This window comes from Chroicocephalus ridibundus, chromosome Z (genome assembly GCF_963924245.1).
Source record: "Chroicocephalus ridibundus chromosome Z, bChrRid1.1, whole genome shotgun sequence".
Classification (NCBI taxonomy): domain Eukaryota; kingdom Metazoa; phylum Chordata; class Aves; order Charadriiformes; family Laridae; genus Chroicocephalus; species Chroicocephalus ridibundus.
In genome coordinates, this window is record NC_086316.1 from 75,295,032 (window position 1) to 75,315,578 (window position 20,547).

At 55.6% G+C, this 20,547-nt stretch overlaps 1 protein-coding gene across 1 annotated transcript; it reads left to right on the top strand.

Moving 5' to 3' along the window:
• The first annotated feature begins 6,502 nt into the window (after positions 1 to 6,502).
• LOC134509080 (uncharacterized) lies at positions 6,503 to 14,558 on the top strand. Its single transcript, XM_063321550.1, has 9 exons — positions 6,503 to 6,614; positions 9,523 to 9,765; positions 11,501 to 11,791; positions 12,065 to 12,162; positions 12,423 to 12,615; positions 13,254 to 13,356; positions 13,749 to 13,795; positions 14,229 to 14,300; positions 14,437 to 14,558. Exons 1-9 carry the CDS (start codon positions 6,503 to 6,505, stop codon positions 14,556 to 14,558), a joined length of 1,281 nt encoding a protein of 426 aa, XP_063177620.1.
• Positions 14,559 to 20,547: the final 5,989 nt, after the last annotated feature.

Below are 20,547 nucleotides of genomic sequence, written 5' to 3' on the forward strand. Positions count from 1 at the left end.
GAGAACCATTCCCGCATGAGCTCTGAGCTTCTGTTCGGAAAAGGCGCATCCCACCCTGGCCACAGCAGCATGGGTTAAGAGAGATGCTCCCAGCCCTTTTTGCTCTCCTGCCCCCAAGTAGTGACTGTGGAGCGCTGCTTTTTCTCCCATGTGCCTGAGCAAGAGGTAAGTGCTGCAAGGGGCTCCCCACCCTGGAGCCAGCAGTCACCCACCTCTCTGAGTAACTCCTCAGTGTGAGCATGGGCCTGTGTTGTGCTTTAACCCTGGACAGCAGGTAGAACCACACAGCCGCTCACTCACACTCTCCCTGCGCCCTGGTTCGGATAGGGGAGAGATTCGGAAGAGTAAAAGTGAGAGAAAACTCGTGGGTTGAGGTACGGACAGTTTAATAGGCAAAGCAAAAGCCACACACACAAGCAAAGCAAAACAAGGAATTTATCCATTCCTTCCCATCGGCAGGCAAGTGTTCAGCCATCTCCAAAAAAGTAGGGCTCCATCACCCGTAATGGTGACTTGGGAAGACAAACGCCATCACTCCAAAAGCTCCCCCCATCCTTCTTCTTCCCCCAGCTTTTCTTACTGAGCATGATGTCATATGGTATAGAACATCCCTTTGGTCAGTTGGGCTCAGCTGTCCCGGCTGTGTCCCCTCACAGTTTCTTGTGTCCGCTCTGCCTGCTCGCTGGTGGGACAGTGTCAGAAGCAGAAAAGACTTTGACTGCCAAGCGACAACCAAAACCACCAGTGCGCTATCACACTATTCCTATCCCAAATCCAAAACATAGCACGATATCAACAGAAAACACGATACCCTATAACTGTCCATGCCACTAGGCTGGTTCCCTGACACAGTTTTAGCCTGCGCTAAATAGGGCAGGTTCAAAAGAGTTCATGGGCCAGGGACATTCCTAGGAGGAAACATGGACGCAGCCACCTCCGGGCAGAGAGGAGCATTGAGCCACGTGCTTGGCCTCCTGAGACTGCTGCCTTCTTCTTCAACTTCCCCTCTCTGTTTTGGGGCACAGACGAGCAGGGTGACAGTGCTGGGCTCCAGATGTCCATGGCAACCTGGAGGTCACCGATGCCACGTGTGGACAGTGATGTTCTGTCCAGGTGTTGTGGGGGTGGGTCTGGAAGGAAGAGCCTCAGCTCCCAGTGCACCAGCAAGGTTGGGAGCTCTCTGTGATGGGGGTCAGTTCATGTCCCTTTCCCTCATCCTCGTGCCCCGGCCACCCCCTCTCCATGCAGAGCAGGCTGAGGCAGCATAGACTGGAGCATGGCCCGGTGTGGGGAGGGAAGGCAGCTGTGCTGTGTTCGGTGTGGAAGTCGCTGTCACACCGCTGCTTGCAGCCGATTCAATCACAGCTCTTCTCCCGGCTGCTGAAAATCTCGTTAGGTTTAGCAAGCTCTGTGAGCAGCGCTGCCAGCCGTTCTCATCTCCCGCCTTCTCCCATGAGTCAAGGCACCCTGACCTCCAAGGAGGTGCATCAGCATGCTCCATGGGGCCTGGGCAGAAAAACCTGGTGTACGTGGATGGGTCTGTCACAAACAAAGTGTGCCAGCATCTGCCACAAAGACAAAGGCAAGGAAAGGAGGTGTGTGTTGTTCTACATGGGGACATCTCTACAACACAAAAGAGCCAGGGAGCAGGGCTGTCCACTCACAGCAGCCTTGTACCCCATGGTGGGTAAAACATGAGCGGGGTGGGTAAAAAATGAGGAGGAGTGGGTGCTACACAACTATGTTAGTGGCAAAGATGCCTATGTTAGAGCCTGATGCTCCCAGGGCAGCAGCAGCAAATGCAAATGATACTTGAGCCAGGACAAGTGGTGGCAGTGCTGCCTTGACCTGGGATCTCTGCCGGCTCCAGTGAAAGGTAGAGCTGAGATGAATGGGGCAGGGCTTTGATCCTGCTGTGCCCTGCATGCTGGAGCCCTGTTCCCAGGCAGCACCTGCATGGCACCACAACACATTAATACCTTTGATTGCTGTGGCCTAATTTCTGTCCACTTGTGTCATGGGTGGCTGGTCACCCCACCCTGCTGAGGCCTTGTTCTGCAGTGGCTGATTGCACCAGCACTGGACAAACTGGTCTCCTGGGGTAATTAAAGCCAGGAGCGACCTGGTGCTGCAGGCTGTGGGTGAGCCAAGTGTGTCACCACCAGTTCAGCATGTAAGTCACACCATGATGCACGGCGAGTCCTTTCACATGGGACATTCAGGAGCATTCATGTGGATTCCCTGTAGCCTGGACTCTCATGAAGAAGGACCATCACAGGCATCGTCTCGACAGGCTTCCCAGAGGGAGGCTGATGTCCTCCTCCCAGTGCCTTCTAGAGACTTGACTTCCTCCATGGCTGGGGTGAAGCAGCATCCACCCTCACTCCCCACTGCCTCCCACCTGGAAACCTCCTCCCCAGCCTGCTTGTCTCATGGCCCTGGGCTCTGCGGGATTTCGGCTGGCCAAGGGGAACTGGGCCAGGCTAAGTGGGAGTTCCCCATGGGAGGTGGTTGCCTGTGATGGGACCTTCCCTCTGCCCCCAGGTCAGTTGTGGCACTACTGTAGGATCTTGCCCTTGGCTTGATCCTGGGCTGGAGATGCACGTGACTTAACGCATGTATTCGTACAACAAAGGACAGCTGCTCTCTGGGCACTGTGCCATCCCCACCACTCGCACTGACTTACCTCCTTCTCCTCCACCCGCCCAGCCTTTATGGGAAACAGTGTCATTCCACAGCAAGCCTTGGTCAGAGGCTGAAGGCTGGGAGAAGCCAGCAGGCTTCCAGGGGGTTCTACAGGGCCACACACTGAGGAAAGTTTGAGCAGGGGCCCAGACCTTGGCTTTCTGATGCCCCATGTATGAGGGATGCTGCTTTGGGGAGGCACAGCTGATCAGCTCTGCTGCTGTCAACCGCACGGCCAGGACAAGGACAGACATCCTGGGATGGGTCGGGTGGGAGCTGTGGCAGCTCAGGGTCCCCCCAGCAGCAGCGATGCCTCCTCCAAGGCATTGTTGGTGCAGCACCAGGCAGGACAATGGGGCTGTGCAGCCCCCAGAAGACCAGCAAACACCACCAGCTGTGCCACCTTCCCTCCTCCACCAGACCACTGGCTCCATTTCATTGGGAAACAGCTGCTTGGCTTTTTCTTCCCTATTCATCTGGTTCTTTCCGGGCTCAGGATATTTTGGGCACTTCTCTGTTCCTGGCTACCCTGGGTGGCATAGGCGTTTCCTCAGGACTTGCTTTCCTCTGGAAACTGTACAGGCCGAGAACTGAAAAGGGGAAATGCCAAGCCCTTTACTTAAGACCCGTGTATGGAAGGAAAGACTCATGACTCCACCAAACACATGCACTCCATCAGCTGCCTATGAAAGAGAGCTGTGACGCGTGGGGCCAGCACATGGGGTTGGGTGGAGCATTTGAATGGGAGCAGTGTAGAGAGGCTTGTGCAATAAAGGAGGTGCAGGGCAACAGTTTTGTCTAGGAGACAGAGAGCTGCCCCACTCAGGCAGCGAGAGAGACCACAGGCACAATATTCCACCCCTGGGCAGATGGGGGCAGATGGGGGCAGATGGGTATGAAACAGGGAGGCAGAAAGAGCAGGTCAGAAGTACTGACCTTGGTGCAGAGATCCTGCCCCGAAAGCAGCACCTTCAGGCAGCAGAGTTTGGGGGGGAGCTAGTCTTGCCTGAGATGCTGCTCCACATCTTAAAATTCCCACCTCCTGGGCTCAGCCAGGTTCCCTGTCCAAGCACCAGGGTGGGATGTACTGAAGATGGCCCTGGGGATGGGAGCAGGAATGAGCAGATCACAGGGGGTCGCGCACTGATTCTGTGCAGGGAGCAGACCTCTGCCTGGCCATCTCAGGGCTGGATCTGACTGGGTTACCCTCCCCAGGCATGATCCTGATCCAGCACCTGTGGGATGACATCCCAGCCTGGCCTCAGCCCACCTCCATGACCATGGCCATGTCTGATGATCTATAGGTACGCCCCATGCCGGGCTCCCTTGAGGACAAGGGATAGGGATGAAGATAAGCCTTAAATGTATTTCTGTTATTTGTGAGGTCTGACACAGGAATAGACTTTACTGTAGGGGAACATGGTGGAAACGCTAGCAGTGCTTTCCACAAAGCCTCATCCTCAAAAACCACATCTCCTTCTCATTTCCTTGTGGTTTTGTGGATGGTTTTGAGCCCTCATTGTTCTTTCCTATCAGAAGCAAAACTGATTGTAAATTGTAGGTGGTTTGGGTTTTTCTCTCTTCGGTCCGAAGGTCTGAGTCCTGTTAGTTCATTGAGGTTTGAACCAGATCTTCAGGAAACAGCCCATCAATCATGTTTACGATGGTCAAATCAACTGCCCAACTGAGAGGAAGGTGTCTGGCTTGCTGGCTTGATTATGGGCAAAAATGTACACATCTGCTGTACATTATAGCAGGAAATCTGTATTAGAAAGTATCTAAGATGTGTTGAGATGGCTGTGTGAGACTTAGTCCTGCTGCAAGGACTAGAGTGGTGTACTCAGGGTATGTGCAGCCCACACGTGATGTGCACTTGGAAGCGCAGTGAGTGGTCTCACGCAGCTGGAGCTCATCACCTCCCATTGGTCATTACATGCCAAGTTTGGATTCATGAGTTGCTGTGTGACTTGACAGTCCCTTGGAAACCTTCTCTCATTTGAACTCTGCTGTGTGGTTCCCCGTGAAGTGAGGCATCAATTGAATCGGCAGCTCTAATGTTAGACTGTGTAAGAGCTAGGTGTATGACTGAGTGTGCTGGCTTTTGGTTTTCAGCCTTTTTCTAGTGCATGCCATACACTAAGACAACAAATCTCAAAAAATGACAACTTTCTAAGGAGGAAGAGGCCAAACACAGATTGCTAGGTTGCGGTGCATTTCAGAATAGGGGAAAAGAAAATAAATACATCAGCTGCAACAAGAAGCCTCTTGCACCAAGTGCATTTTTGCAGCTTGACTGTTTTCTTTCACTGTTTTTGCTTCTTTCATATGGCAAAGAGAGGTAGTGGGGTTGTCTACATCTAGTGCTGGGATTTCATGAGGAAATGACCCAGTGAGTGCTGGCTGTGGCCCTTCTCCTGGGTCCTTGCACCTTTGCTGGCTTCACAGGGACAGGAAAATCTTGGTTCCCAAAGCCCAGAGGACTGCCAAGGAAACAGGGAGGACATGACTCAGTGCAGCTTTTTCTTGTGCTGCAAGTGTGCTAGAAGACTTTACGCCATTAATCTCACAACAGCTGTATGTGAGACAGATGGACTGTCCCATCACTGTACTGATGTTCCTGAATGGTTCTTAGGAGAGACCTAGCTTCCAGAAACCCCTCGGTGTTGCTGCTCTACTGAGATAACGTAGACAGGTACACCAAGCACTGTCCTGTGGTGCTGAGGATGGTGGTTCCTGGGAAAGGGTCTGCCACGGAGCTCTGGGTCAACCAGTTCCATCCAAGTGGTGAAGAGCAGCCTGGGTGACCGCACCCATTCCCAGAACACTGATTGTGTTGAACCATGGAGCAATCATGCTCCTATGTCCAGGGAAACCACAGAGTTGAAAGAGGGGCTGCCAAAGAGAGCTACAAAAGCACAGCGAGCCAGGACTCATGGAAGCTTGAGACCATGCAACAGTGTGTGAGCTGGAAAGGGGCTCAGAGAAGAGCTTGGTGGTGATATCTTCAGGGACAGGAGACTGGGGGAGTGTGAGTGAGCCATCCTTGGGGTTATCGCCCAAAACGAGGAGCACCCAGGGAATTCACTGCCATATCCAAAGACATCACCTGACCTAGCCAGGGACAGGAATAAATCTTCTCCATCCAACTCCAGGAAGACCCTCTTAGCCACAGTGCTGTGTGCACTGTCCATCTCAAGGCACTTCACACCCTAGAAGGCACTAAGAAAGTGGATCTTAGAGCAGAGTAGCAGGAAAGGTTTGGAGGAGATGGGAAAAAACCCCACAGCTGGCTGGTTCAGGAGCTTGTCATATCTGCGAGGTCTATCACTGGTGATCAACAGACGGATTGTTGAGGATGGGTCAGTTCAAGCTAATAAGTAGAGTGAGTTCAAGCTAAAAGTGATGCATGATGTAAGCACCCTGGTGTGGACTTGGGCAGGTGAACCAGGGGGGTTTTCCTCAACATCCACCACTGTATCTGAAGGGAGAGAGGAATGAGGAAGAACTGAGAAGGTTTTGGAGGTGTTTGTGGGAGTAGGGCTACAGGGGCCTGAGGCAGCCAGCCAAAAGGCTGGACCGAGGCACCCAGGAGAACCCATCAAGGCTGGACCTATTACTGCTTGCGGGCAGATGGATGAGGAGAAGCCCTATGGCTGGTAGGATGCTCTCTTTCCAAAGAGGAAGCTTTCTTTGCACCACATGTGATTTCCCTACGTGGCTGTTTCATTTCTGTGTCTGCACCTCTCCTGCGCTGGGTTACACGGATGCCTCTCCCAAGTAGCTCAGACTGAGTCCTGCCCGGGGACTTTGTGGCAGCATGGCCCTGCGAGGGCTGGCTCTGGCCTTTCTCCTGGTCCTTGCCCCTCGGCTGCGTGCAGGGATACAGAAGGACCCTGGCCCCAGGAACCAGGGGGAAGCCAAGGAAGCAGGTAAGGGTGGGTTGTGCCTCTCTCTTACAGGCAACATTTTGCTGCTGCTCTCCCCGCACGTTTGCTACGCAGCTTTACCCCCTTCAGCCCACAGCGTCTGTGCTGGGGAGGGCTGAAGCTGGTCCTGAGACACCTGGGCATCCATTGGGTTGTGGTGGGGTGAAGCCTTGGTGCGCTGGGAAAGCCCCTGTGGTCATGGGAGCTGCAATGTCCCTTTGAGGAGTGGGCAGTGTCCCTGGGAGCAGGAGGTGGCCTGTTCTTGTTGCACAGACGAAAGACGAAGCCGGGGTACGTGGCCTTGCCGGGGCAATCAGAGCAGCATCCCGTTCACAGGGGAAGGTGGTGGAGATGCTCAGCAAAGGCACGGGGAGCTGTGAGATGAATCCCTGTGTTAGCTGGGATGCTGCTCTCTCCCATAGTCCCCATGGTCAGTGAGCTGTAGTTCAGTGGGATTGTTCTTCAGCAGTGTTGTTCTGTTGCTTCTGCCTGCCAGGAGGGCTTAGGGGCACCTCTTGGGTCTCTGCTGGGCTCTTCCTATGGAGACGGTGGTCTTTCCCGTGGAGACCGTGTGCTGTGTGCGAGGGTTACCAGTACCTGTTGAGGCCCCCATGGGGCACAGCAGGAGCAGTTGCTCTTTGCAGCAAGGTGTGGGGGTCCTGAGGTGTGAGTCATTCCCTCTGGAGGGAAATGGGAGCAGAAGTGGCGTACCAAGACATTGGAGGGGTCATGAGTCATGTTACCCGTCACTAGTGGCTGGAGGGATGCTCCCCTTCCAGCAGTACCCTCAGCTGTCCAGGGCAGGATGGAGCCTGTTCCTGTGATCCCAGCGGCAGCTCCTGGCCCTTCCTCCTGTTCCCTACAGCTGATCCCTGAGAAGGCCTGTCAACAGTCACAGCTCTGCCCTCCTTGGCCTGAGGCGTCCCAGCTGGGGGAGGCTGTGATGGGCTCAGTCTCTGAGCGGCTGCATTGTCTCTGAGCGGCTGGGGGAGATGTCTTGGATCTGCGTCCGTAGAAGATGTGTGGGACACCAAATTGAAGTTCTGGCTGTTATCCTCTGCTGTGTCACTGGTATCTGCAGCACCAAAGGAGGACATTGGTATTTGAATTATGGGTAGCACAGCAGAGCTGCAGACAAGGGCAGAGCTTGCCTTTGCCTTCACCTGAACCACGAGGAAAGCTCTGGAACCTAGCAGAGCCCCCTGCAATGGTTTTACTGCAGTCATTTCTCTTCAAGTGTCGTTGAGGAATCATGTCTGCCATAGACGTGTCCTTTTTTCACTTGCTCTTTTCTCCTGTATCCTTGCAGTTCAGTGATAGCCACCAACATCTGAATGACCCACATGTATTTTGTAGACCAGAACTAGACAGCAAAGGCTCATGTCACTTGCTGACGGTGCCTATGGCCCAGTTCTGCTCACCTTCCTCTGCCCACCGAGGTCTGCACGAGACAACCTTGTGCTTCCATTGCCCCCACTTGCTATGTCCCTTTTTGTGCCTTGGCCTTGCCAGCTGTTTCCTCACTGGCTCTTCTTGTTGATTTCCACCCCCTTAGGAGAGCAACCTGCCTGTCCCTGTCTCCTCTTGCATTGCAGGTCATCATCAGCCTCCTGACCGAGGCAGGCTGTGCTCTTGCTGCATCCCCCATCGTCCTTCTGTCTAAGGGTGCTTCTGCCTAACCTTTCAGATTGTAGAGCACCTCAGGGACATCCAGCATCTGGGACCTGTTTCAAGACAAGTACCAACAGGAAAAAAACGTTCCTCCCCACAGGTGGAAATTTGCTTTTTGAAGCATGTTTCATTTTCCCCTGTCAGAGGGATTTCTTTCCTGATGGCTGGTGTCCTGGGTCAAACTCTGGGGAAGCCTAATTGGGCTCAGACTGAGTCAAGGCTTCCAGGTTTGTCAAGGCTTTTCACTGTTGCAGTGAAGTGTGTGATGTGAGGGTGCTGGAAGGGACGCATGTGCAGGCGAAGAAGTTTCCTATGTGGAGAACACACGCGATCGCAAAGGATGGGGCTGGCGGCCGCTGTCCTTTGCGGTGGAGGTCCAGGGTGCAGGGATGAGATGATGGCATGAAAACCTGCTAGCAGATAAGGGAAGTGTGGCACTGCCCCTGTTCCAGTGTAAAGGCTTGCAGCCCCATGAGTGCCGTCTGGCAGGAAGCGGTCAGTTGTGGAGATGCGTGTGGCTGAAGAGGGGTGTTTCATGCTAATTTAGTGGAGGCCACCTGCTACCACTATGCCTTCTCACAGACTTGGTTTGCAGTGGGTGAGGAAGTCTGGGTGACGCGTCTACCAGAGCAGGAGAAGGCAGGCTCGCTTTGGGTGAAGTGCGGAGAAAAGGCTGTGTGTGCAGCGTGGGATGTGAGCTTTGTGTCCTGTGCTGTCAACGTAGCTGTGGGGGTCTGAGGGCAGACTGTTGGTGCTGGAAGATGCCTCGAGGGGCCACGTTGTGAGTGTGTGGAATGGCAGCAGATGCCCACTGGGTCTGGTGCACTCCCACAGCCTCTGTCTTTGTGGGAGATAGTGCAGGAGAGAGCAGCCCATTGTCTTCTGGCTCCAGGTGGAGAGCTGCAGCTGTGAACTGGAGGGAGTAGCTGGAGGGGATGCATTTCCGAAGCCTGATCAGGGCCACTCAGATCTCCCTGAGACCACTCCCCCAGTGAATTCTGGCACAGGCTCATCCAGCCCCTGGCTAGGCAGACCCCAGGCCAAGCTGACTCTCACAAGGAGAGCCCCATCCCAACAAGTTTTGCGGAGGGGCCACTTACTGTCAGACAGACGTGTCACCTTCCCTCTCCCTTCAATCACTGTAGAGGTTGCTGGGGATTGCTGATATAGCACCACCTACCCCTGCCCCACCTCCTTGGCATCTCCCACCATGATTAACACCTACTGTCACCTCTGCCAGAAACGTGCCAAAGACCCCAGTGGGATCCAAGACTCCGGCTGACACCAGACCAGGAGAATTACAAGAAGAATGAAGAAGTGATGCTGAGCTGCCCTAAGGATTTCCAGCCATCCTTCACTCATATCAAATGTTCAGGCGAAGTCCAGTCCATCAGTCATGGGAAATCAGTATACAGGGAAGCCTGGCGTGGAAGGGACAGCAGCGGTGCCTGGATCCGCATTCAGTCCAACGTGGAGTGCCTTGGTAAGGAAAGTATCAGGAGGTCTCCTGGCTGCCCAGCTCTGCCCTTCCCGAGCAGGGGAAGGCAGGCTGTGTGTGCACAGCGGGTTTTGGGCTCTCTGCCGGCCCAGGGAGATGGTGGGCGCTGCTGAGGGCTGTGTCAAGTCAACCCCTGAGCCTGCCCTGTGCTTGCCCCGGGGCTGCGGGGGACCCTCTGTGGGGATGTGTCTGGTGCCAGCCTCAGTCCCTGAGGGTCCTGGTGGGAAGGGGCTTTGGGATTGGGGTGGGGGCAGTGGCCAGAGCTGTCCATGCCAGGCCAAGACAGAGCTGCGAGGATGCAGGGCTCCAGCCTGTGGTTCACAAAGGATTGGGAGGTTTCTGGTGTAGGTATATGGGTGACTTGGGGCTCTGTGAGGGCTTCTGGCAAGGGCACGTGCCGAGGGGAGGTGGGCCACTGTGCTGGAGGTCAGACAGTCATGTGTGGTAAAGGTGGCCGAGAGCCTCATGTCAGGGTCCGGGGGATCACAGGTCCGTGTCCCCTGTGTGCTCTCAGCCCGTGCAGTCAGGGCAAAGGCCTGGCCTCGTCCCCATGTGCCGGTCTCCCTTCCTGGTCCCTGCTACATGCCATCACTGCAGCAGCCATCTTTTGGGCTCAGGCTGCGTTGCCTTCTCATGAAGCCTCAAGGTGTTGTGGTACCCAAAGGGTCCACCAGTCTCTGTGTAAGCTTTGTGCATCGAACAAGCCTCTTGTGGTTGCCCTGTGTCCCCTGTGTTCTGGCTCCTCCAGGACTTTCCTGGGAGGCCTGGGGGAAGCAGCACAGGGCCCTTCTTGCCCTCATCCCCTTCCTGGGGACATGGTGTGGCAGGGCTGCTCTGTGTGGTGTCCTGGAGCTCCATCCCTCAGCCTGCTGTGCCAGGGAGGGCATCCCCTGCTCCATCCTCTGACATGCCCGGTGAGGCCACCCTCCGTTCTGCTAATGCCTTCCCATCTTGTTGGTGCAGGGAAATGCCAGAAGCCCCAGTGGGACCCCAAGTTTCTCTTTGACCCAGATCGGGTGTTGTACAACCCAAATGAAGTGGTGATGGCGAGGTGCCCTGAGGGGCACTGGCCTCCTCCCATGGAGATCAAATGCAAGAAACTGAACCCAAGGCAAGGCTCCCTGATTCCTCCCAGTGGCTGGACTGTGAAGAACGGCACAGGGCACTGGCACCCTGTGGTGGGGAACCTGACCTGTGTGGGTGAGTGAGAGGACCAGCCACCCCCCAGTGCTCACAGTCTGTTCTCCCCAGGCAGGGAGAGCGGTGCCACATGTGTCTCACAGAGTTGGTGCCCTGTGCTCGGGGTGGCCGGGCCATGGCATGGACATTCACTCCAGAGAAAAATGCTGGTGATGCATCCCAGGTTTGTGTCTGCGCTGTTGTCAGCTGGGGCAGCCAGCACAGCGCCGAGGGGTTCAAGTCCTCACTGCTGCACACAGGCAGTGTGCCCAGCCCAGCCAGATGGGTCTGCCTGGAGAAGGGCACAAGAAGCCTCAAGTACTTGCCCTTACCCTCCCAGAGTCACTGCATCACCCAGAGTACCCCTGGGAATGATTCAGGGCCAGAGAAGGTGCAGGCGGTGCCTGAGTGTTGTCTGGGAGAAGGCAGGATAGCCTCATGCAGACAGGCTGGTGAGGGAACGGTGGGGATGGTGGAGGTTGGCCACAAGGCTGGGAGGAGAAGAGAAGGAAGTGTCCCTCTTGCAATGTTTCTTTCCCAGATGTCCTCCAGGTTGTCTCTGATTCCTTGGAGATTTCCAGCACCAGCATCAAACTGAACTGGACCTGCAGGCTCCCTGATGCCTGTGAGCATATTCGGGCCAGGTGCCGTCTGGAAGCACATTCCTCCCCTCCCTGTGAGTCTGAGGAGGTGAAGGGAGAGGAGATGCTCCACGGCCAGGAGGGAACACTCACCTGTCCCCCTCTGCAGCCCTACACTGTCTACAGTGTCACCATCTCCCTGGCCCCCAGCACGATGCTGTACACACGGCTCCTCACAACAAAGGAAACAGGTATGTGTCCTCCTAAATGTAAACGTAAAGGTGCCCTTTCCCCAACAGCTCAGTGTGATCATCTGCTCCCTGCAGTGATGATCCTGATATTGGGCTGTATGGAGCATGTGAGTGAATGGGGAAGGAGCTGTGCAAGGCTGTGAGGCACATCATGTCCCCTCCTTGCTCTCCCTGTCCTCAGCACACCATTGCTTCTGCTGTGGCACATGCAGACTTTGTGGGGGACAAACGCTCGCTGGCTCGATGCATGACCCCATCCTCCTGTGCTTCCAGTGCCGGACAAACCGAAGAAACTGTGGCTGGATCCCAACACAGGGTCCCTCTCATGGGAGCCACTGCCTTCATGCAAAGGGAAGATCATCGGATACCAGGTACCGGAGGACCAGGGACAACCCACGGTCCCCCTCACGTTGCCAGGCACCTCCGTGCCTGGAGCTCTGTGCAGGCAGCCTGGGGAGAGGTGTGATCCCTCCTTGGCCAGGGCACACCAGCTCTACGCTGCTGGTGTTCCTGGTGGGGTCAGGTCCCCTGCTGTCCCCAGCCAGCAGTAGCAGCCCCACTCTGCAGAGCTGCCCTGTGCAGGAGCGGGAGGAGGGTGCTGCTCCCCACCAGCTCCCTGTCCTTCCTCTAGCTGAACATCACGGCGAGGAGAGCGCATGATGGCAGCTTCCTTGAATTCAAGCAGGTGATGGTGAACCAGTCTGTCACTCAGTACACGCCGCCTCGTCAGGCACCTGGCAGCAAATACACGGTGACAGTGCAGGGCCTCACGGTGGCTGGTGCTGGGTCTGCGTCACTCCTGGAATTTCAGACCTACGTCTCAGGTAATGGTTGTTTTGCCCTGGGTCTGGTTGAGGTGGCGAGCACTGAGTCTGGAGCGGGTTCCAGAGCTGTGTGTGCACCTACCCTGTACCCACCAAGAGAGGGGCAGGGAGCGTGGGCAGCCTTGAGAGCCTGACTCCACGGTGGGGGCTGTGGGGCTGGGCGAATCCTGCTTCCAGGGGGTCCATCACCTGGTCCCCAGAGCACCTGCATCGCTTCGGCCCCTGGTTATGACTGTGAGAGCAGAGCTGGCCCCTCTACTCTTCCACTAAAGAAGATGATGATACCCATGCCTGCATTCGGGTGCATGAGGGGCTCAAGGTCAGCACGAGAGCTGCTGAGTCTGGGTCTGTGTCTCCTCTTGCTGTGCACAGCCTGGTTGAGTAGGTGTTCTGACCCTCTGGTTGTGTATGTGAGACGGGGCAATTCCCTGTGGTCCAGAGCCTCCGTCCCTCTTCCTTGCCCAGCAGACGTGAGGGCAAGGGAAGACCGTGCCTTGCTGCCTGTCCGTGGAGCATCCAGCACAGCAGAGCCTGGACACATGTGTCTACAGATGTGCACGCCCCCAACACCAAGCTTGGGGCAATGGCTGGCACGTGGTCCAGACTGGCACCCACTCCTGGCTGTGTGTTAGTTGCAGGGCAGCATCTGGGCTTGTGGCCAGGGATGGTGGTGCCGGTGGTGGTGGTGGTGTTGGTGCTGGTCGCCCTGTCTGCAGGGATCCTGTGGTTTGTGCTGTCCAGGTGAGTAGGTGGTAGTCTTGGGGTCGCTGCTCAGCCTCAGGCCATGCTGTGCTTTGGGGTGTCTGGGGATTGAAAGGGCATTCTCCTTGCTGCTCCCATCCTTCTCTGGGTGCCAAGGACACAGCTGGCTGTCTCACTGTGTCTCAGTTGTAGGGCTGCCGGCTGGGGCTCATGACCATCTATCTACCTTGGGGCTGGGTCAGGGACCATGTATGCTCAGAGACGCCATCCCTTGTTGCTGTTGCCGCCACCAGTGCTGTCCCTCTGGGATGCTCGTGAGAGGCGCAGAGGGAGGATGTGCAGAGCTCTCGATGCCTCTGCCTCTGAGTTCTGCAGAGCCCTGGGCCACCTCGTCCTCTCCCCTGACTCAGGACTGCCCTTTGCCTTCCCAGGAGAAGGAAGGCCTTGCCCAGCAAAGCCGAGGAGGACCATTACACAGGTATGGCTGCCACCACAGAGACAGCTGTAGGGCTGGCGTAAGAGCTGTGAGAGGCGCAGGTCTGTGCTGGGAGAGCCTGGCCATCGGGAAGAACATCTGCATGTCCTCTTGCCATCCGGTGGTGGCTGCAGGCAGTCCAGCTGCCTCTGCCTGACCTGCCAGAGCTGCATGTCCTGCATTTATTATCCCCAGTTGAGAACGTCCTCCAGCTGGCTCTTCCAGCAGCTCTGGCTGGGGTCTCCAGCGAGGGCTGGGAGCTGCCCCTTGTGCTTGCCCATCCCTGGGGGAGTCAGTGCCTCTGCTGAGCCCCACTGTCCTGCTGGTGTGTGTCCCAGCATGTCCTGCAGCCTCCAGGGCTGCCACCTGCCTGCATCTGTCCTGCTCCTTCTCCCATCACCGCGGGGCTCTCAGGCTGTTTCTGTCATCCCACCAGAGCTCCAGCCCTATGAGAATCTGGATAATTACTGTGTGGTCAAGGACACTCTTCTGACAGGAGAAAATGCAGGTAGGACACGGAGTACCCTGCCTGTTCCCATACATGGCAGGGAGAGGGTGGAGAGTTGCAGCTGTGGTGGTGTGAGCTCCCCATGCTGCCGAGGGCATGCAGCAGCCTCTGCCCTGGGTGCTGTTGGTGTCCACAGGTAAAGGTGTCCAGGCTGGGGAGACGTTTCCTCAGACCCTGGCTGTCTTGGAGTCCTCAGGAGACTCTCAGAGCAGTGTGGGAGAGGAGAAGATGGGGTTGACGTCCCCGTCTCAGTACTGATGGCCACTTCTCCAGGCTTGGTTTTCCCAGGCTGGAAGCAGGACCTCATATAGCTTGTGCTGGGTTATTGCTCCCTCTCAAATTTCCTCCCTCATGAAGCATCTTCTGTCACAGATCAGGAGCAGCCCAAGGCCTGAGATGACGCGCTTGTGCCAGCAAGGATGTGTTCTGGCAGTCCTCCAGTGTTCTGGCAAAGTTCTCTCATCCTCATCCTGGTGCCTGCAGGTGTCCTCTGAGACCAAAGCAGGTCGCTGGGTCCCAGTCCCTCTTTCCGCACTCTGTATCCCCATATCCACGTAGACCCCGGCCTCTGCTTGAGTTTGGTCCAACCGTGCTGCCCTCGTAGCTGTGCTGCTGTGTCCCAACAACCAATAAATTGTTCTGGTTTGCAGGGGCTGCCTGCCCCACAAAAGCTCCCACCTTGTCATGGTTCCTCCCTGTTTTGGATGTGAAAGCCCTGTCCCTGTGGAGGAGCTTGGGCTCAGCTTCTCCTGCCCCTGGCAGTCCTGAGGACGCACATCTGAGAAGCTACATGCTCCCAGCATAATGTTTTGTGTTCCTGCTTTCCCTCCTCCCCATCCTACAGGTAGCGTGGTCTCAACTAGGTCCCATGATGATGAGAAGTTCATAGCCCTACAGGTCTGCGCACGTCTTTAACGCTTCCTGTTTATTCCCCATGCTACCTGTGTTTGCACAGAGACATTGAAGTTATGCCCCGATGAAGTTGATTTACTGGCTGCATTGACTGGTGTTCCTTTTTGCTGCACTCCAGGTGCTCTCCTGCTGACCTGCAACCCTTCTCCAGCTTCTGGGCATCTGTTACTGTCATTGGCATTATACTGGTAGGAGTGGGATGGATTGAGGTTCCCCTCCCCTGGCAACTCTAGTTTAAAGCCCTCTTCATGACCTTGCTAAGCCTCTGACCAAAGGTGCTCTTCTCCTTGTCTGACAAGTGGACCCCATCAGGCCAAAGTAAACCAGCTTTCTTAAAGTGAGTCCCACGGTCTATAGAGCCAAACCCCTGGCTGTGACACCAGTCCTGCAGCCATTTGTTGATTTGCCATATTTGACTGACCTGTTCAAACCCCCTTCCGTTTGACCAGGAGGATTGATGAAAACACTATCTGCACCCCAGAGTCCCTGACCGCCGCTCCACGGGCTCTGTAGTCCTTCTTGATATTCCTCAGACTGCTTCTGGCTGTATCACTGGTGCCCATGTGAAACAATAGCAGCAGATAATAGACAGAGGACTGTACAAGGCTTGGTAGTCTCTCAGTGACATCCCTAATACGAGCCGCTGGTAAGAAGCACACCTCCCTAGACGCTGCATCCAGCCTCTGTACCTCTGAGAAGAGAGATCTAACACACGAGGTCCTTTCTTTATTGTGTTGATTGTTATACGGGGAGCAGATCGGGTTCCCTTACTCTGCTCCAGCACCTCTTCTCATGCAAAGGGTCTTTCCTCTTCATGCTGCAGAGCTGTGAAGCAGTTCTGCAAGGGCACTTTGGGCTTTGGGTGCAGTCTCCTTCTGGTTGATGTTACTGTTTCTGTCTCAGAAAGGGCAGAGCCTAGCTCCGACAGTCCTATCTATTTCTTAGACTCCCTGATGGTCCTTAACCTGTCTACTTCCTCTCAAAGATGGGCCACCAAGCTGAGCAGATCATCTACTTGGTCACACCGTACACAGGTATTCTCACTACCGCTCTCAGTGAAAGGCCCTGGCACACCCTGCAGCCTGAGACATGGATGGCTGCATGTTTTTGTGGGAGCTCTGCCTAGGGTCTGTCTGGGGCCAGCGCAGCTGGAATGGCAGCCTTGCCGTGGGGACACCAGGACACGAGCGATGAGGTTTGAGCTCACCCTTCACTCTGAATAACGAGCAGTGATTTCCTACCTCACCACTGCAAGGTCTGCTGTGGCATCGGGGTGGCTCACTCGCAGCTGTGGTGAGAGCCCCCTGGTGTGGGCTTGGGCAGGTGAACCAGGGGTGCTTTTGTCAACATCCACCACTGGATCTGGAGGGAGAGTAATTACAATTAATTAATTACAATTAATTAAACTGGATATTCACAAGTCCAATGGAAGGCACCCAAGAGTGCTGAGGGAGCTGGCAGAAGTCATTGCTGGGCCACTCTCCATCATCTTCGAAAGGTCCTGGAGAACAGGCAAGGTGCCTGAGGACTGGAGGAAAGCCGATGTCACTCCAGTCTTCAAAAAGGGCAAGAAGGAGGACCCAGGGAACCACAGGCCGGTCAGCCTCACCTCCATCCCTGTAAAGATGATGGAACAGCTTGTTCTGGGTGTTATCTCAAAGCACGTGAAGGAGAAGAAAGGTATCGGAAGTAGTCAACATGGATTCACCAAGGGGAAATCACGTCTGACTGATCTGATAGCCTTCTATGATGTCATGACTGGATGGATAGATGAGGGGAGGGCAGTAGGTATTGTCTACCTTGACTTCAGCAAGGCTTTTGACACAGTCTCCCACAGCATCCTCATAGGGAAGCTTAGGAAGTGTGGGTTAGATGAATGGACAGTGGGGTGGATTGCAAACTGGTTGAAAGATAGAGCTCAGAGGGTCGTGCCTAGGGAGACAGAGTCTAGTTGGAGGTCAGTGACAAGTGGTGTTCCCCAGGGGTCAGTACTGGGTCCAGTCCTGTTCAATATATTCGTCAATGACCTGGGTGAAGGGATAGAGTGTGCCCTCAGCAAATTTGTTGATGACAGAAACCTTGGAGGGGTGGCTGACACACCAGAAGGCTGTGCCGCCATTCAGCGAGACCTGGACAGGCTGGAGAGTTGGGCGGAGAGAAACCTTATGAAATTCAATAAGGGCAATTGTAGGGTGCTGCAGCTGAGGAGGAATAACCCCCTGCACCAGTAGAGGTTGGGGGCTGACCTGCTGGAGAGCAGCTCTGTGGAAAGAGACCTGGGAGTCCTGGTGGACAACAGGATGGCCATGAGCCAGCAATGTGCCCTTGTGGCCAAGAAGGCCCATGGCATCCTGGGGTGCATCAAGAAGAGTGTGGCCAGCAGGTCGAGGGAGGTCATCCTCCCCCTCTCCTCTGCCCTGGTGAGGCCACAGCTGGAGTACTGTGTCCAGTTCTGGGCTCCCCGGTTCAAGAAGGACAGGGAACTGCTGGAGGGGGTACAGCAAAGAGCCACGAAGAGGATTAGGGGACTGGAACACCTCTCTTATGAAGAAAGGCTGAGGGACTTGGGTCTCTCCAGTCTGGAAAAAAGGCGACTGAGGGGGGACCTTATCAACACTTATAAATACTTAAAGGGTGGGTGTCAGGAGGATGGGGCCAGGCTCTTTTCAGTGGTGCCCAGTGACAGGACACACGGGTAACGGGCGCACACGCGAACATAGGAAGTTCCATCTCAACATGAGGAGGAACTTCTTTACCCTGAGGGTGGCAGAGCCCTGGAACAGGCTGCCCAGAGAGGTGGTGGAGTCTCTATCTGTGGAGACATTCAAAACCCACCTGGACACGTTGCTTTGCAACCTGCTCTAGGTGACCCTGCTCTTGCAGGGGGGTTACTAGATGATCTCCAGAGGTCCCTTCCAATCCCTATCATTCTGTGATTCTGTGTGATTCTGTGAGAGAGGAGTGAGGCAGAGCTGAGAAGGTTTTGGAGGTGTTTGTGGGAGCAGGGCTACAGGGGCCTGAGGTAGCCAGCCAAAAGGCTGGACCGAGGCACCCAGGAGACCGCATCAAGGCTGGACCTGTCACTGCTTGCGGGCAGATGGGCGAGAAGAAGCCCTGTGGCCAGCAGGACACTCTCTTTCCAAAGAGGAAGCTTTCTTTGCACCACATGTGATTTCCCTACGTGGCTGTTTCATTTCTGTGTCTGCACCTCTCCTGCGCTGGGTTACACGGATGCCTCTCCCAAGTAGCTCAGACTGAGTCCTGCCCGGGGACTTTGTGGCAGCATGGCCCTGCGAGGGCTGGCTCTGGCCTTTCTGCTGGTCCTTGCCCCTCGGCTGCGTGCAGGGATACAGAAGGACCCTGGCCCCAGGAACCAGGGGGAAGCCAAGGAAGCAGGTAAGGGTGGGTTGTGCCTCTCTCTTACAGGCAACATTTTGCTGCTGCTCTCCCCGCACGTTTGCTACGCAGCTTTACCCCCTTCAGCCCACAGCGTCTGTGCTGGGGAGGGCTGAAGCTGGTCCTGAGACACCTGGGCATCCATTGGGTTGTGGTGGGGTGAAGCCTTGGTGCGCTGGGAAAGCCCCTGTGGTCATGGGAGCTGCAATGTCCCTTTGAGGAGTGGGCAGTGTCCCTGGGAGCAGGAGGTGGCCTGTTCTTGTTGCACAGACGAAAGACGAAGCCAGGGTACGTGGCCTTGCCGGGGCAATCAGAGCAGCATCCCGTTCACAGGGGAAGGTGGTGGAGATGCTCAGCAAAGGCACGGGGAGCTGTGAGATGAATCCCTGTGTTAGCTGGGATGCTGCTCTCTCCCATAGTCCCCATGGTCAGTGAGCTGTAGTTCAGTGGGATTGTTCTTCAGCAGTGTTGTTCTGTTGCTTCTGCCTGCCAGGAGGGCTTAGGGGCACCTCTTGGATCTCTGCTGGGCTCTTCCTATGGAGACGGTGGTCTTTCCCGTGGAGACCGTGTGCTGTGTGCGAGGGTTACCAGTACCTGTTGAGGCCCCCATGGGGCACAGCAGGAGCAGTTGCTCTTTGCAGCAAGGTGTGGGGGTCCTGAGGTGTGAGTCATTCCCTCTGGAGGGAAATGGGAGCAGAAGTGGCGTACCAAGACACTGGAGGGGTCATGAGTCATGTTACCCGTCACTAGTGGCTGGAGGGATGCTCCCCTTCCAGCAGTACCCTCAGCTGTCCAGGGCAGGATGGAGCCTGTTCCTGTGATCCCAGCGGCAGCTCCTGGCCCTTCCTCCTGTTCCCTACAGCTGATCCCTGAGAAGGCCTGTCAACAGTCACAGCTCTGCCCTCCTTGGCCTGAGGCGTCCCAGCTGGGGGAGGCTGTGATGGGCTCAGTCTCTGAGCGGCTGCATTGTCTCTGAGCGGCTGGGGGAGATGTCTTGGATCTGCGTCCGTAGAAGATGTGTGGGACACCAAATTGAAGTTCTGGCTGTTATCCTCTGCTGTGTCACTGGTATCTGCAGCACCAAAGGAGGACATTGGTATTTGAATTATGGGTAGCACAGCAGAGCTGCAGACAAGGGCAGAGCTTGCCTTTGCCTTCACCTGAACCACGAGGAAAGCTCTGGAACCTAGCAGAGCCCCCTGCAATGGTTTTACTGCAGTCATTTCTCTTCAAGTGTCGTTGAGGAATCATGTCTGCCATAGACGTGTCCTTTTTTCACTTGCTCTTTTCTCCTGTATCCTTGCAGTTCAGTGATAGCCACCAACATCTGAATGACCCACATGTATTTTGTAGACCAGAACTAGACAGCAAAGGCTCATGTTATTTGCTGACAGTGCCCGTGGCTCTTCTTGTTGATTTCCACCCCCTTAGGAGAGCAACCTGCCTGTCCCTGTCTCCTCTTGCATTGCAGGTCATCATCAGCCTCCTGACCGAGGCAGGCTGTGCTCTTGCTGCATCCCCCATCGTCCTTCTGTCTAAGGGTGTTTCTGCCTAGCCTTTCAGATTGTAGAGCACCTCACGGACATCCAGCCTTTGGGACCTCTACCCCGTGTCCTCTGTGTTCTGGCTCCTCCAGGACTTTCCTGGGAGGCCTGGGGGAAGCAGCACAGGGCCCTTCTTGCCCTCATCCCCTTCCTGGGGACATGGTGTGGCAGGGCTGCTCTGTGTGGTGTCCTGGAGCTCCATCCCTCAGCCTGCTGTGCCAGGGAGGGCATCCCCTGCTCCATCCTCTGACATGCCCGGTGAGGCCACCCTCCGTTCTGCTAATGCCTTCCCATCTTGTTGGTGCAGGGAAATGCCAGAAGCCCCAGTGGGACCCCAAGTTTCTCTTTGACCCAGATCGGGTGTTGTACAACCCAAATGAAGTGGTGAAGATGAG

Coding starts and splice junctions, on each gene's coding strand:
- LOC134509080 (XM_063321550.1), top strand. CDS start 6,503: ATGGCCCTGCGAGGGCTGGCTCTGGCCTTTCTCCTGGTCCTTGCCCCT. Junction 13,796..14,228: donor CGAGGAGGACCATTACACAG/GTATGGCTGCCA, acceptor TCATCCCACCAG/AGCTCCAGCCCTATGAGAAT. Junction 14,301..14,436: donor TCTGACAGGAGAAAATGCAG/GTAGGACACGGA, acceptor TGGTGTCCACAG/GTAAAGGTGTCCAGGCTGGG.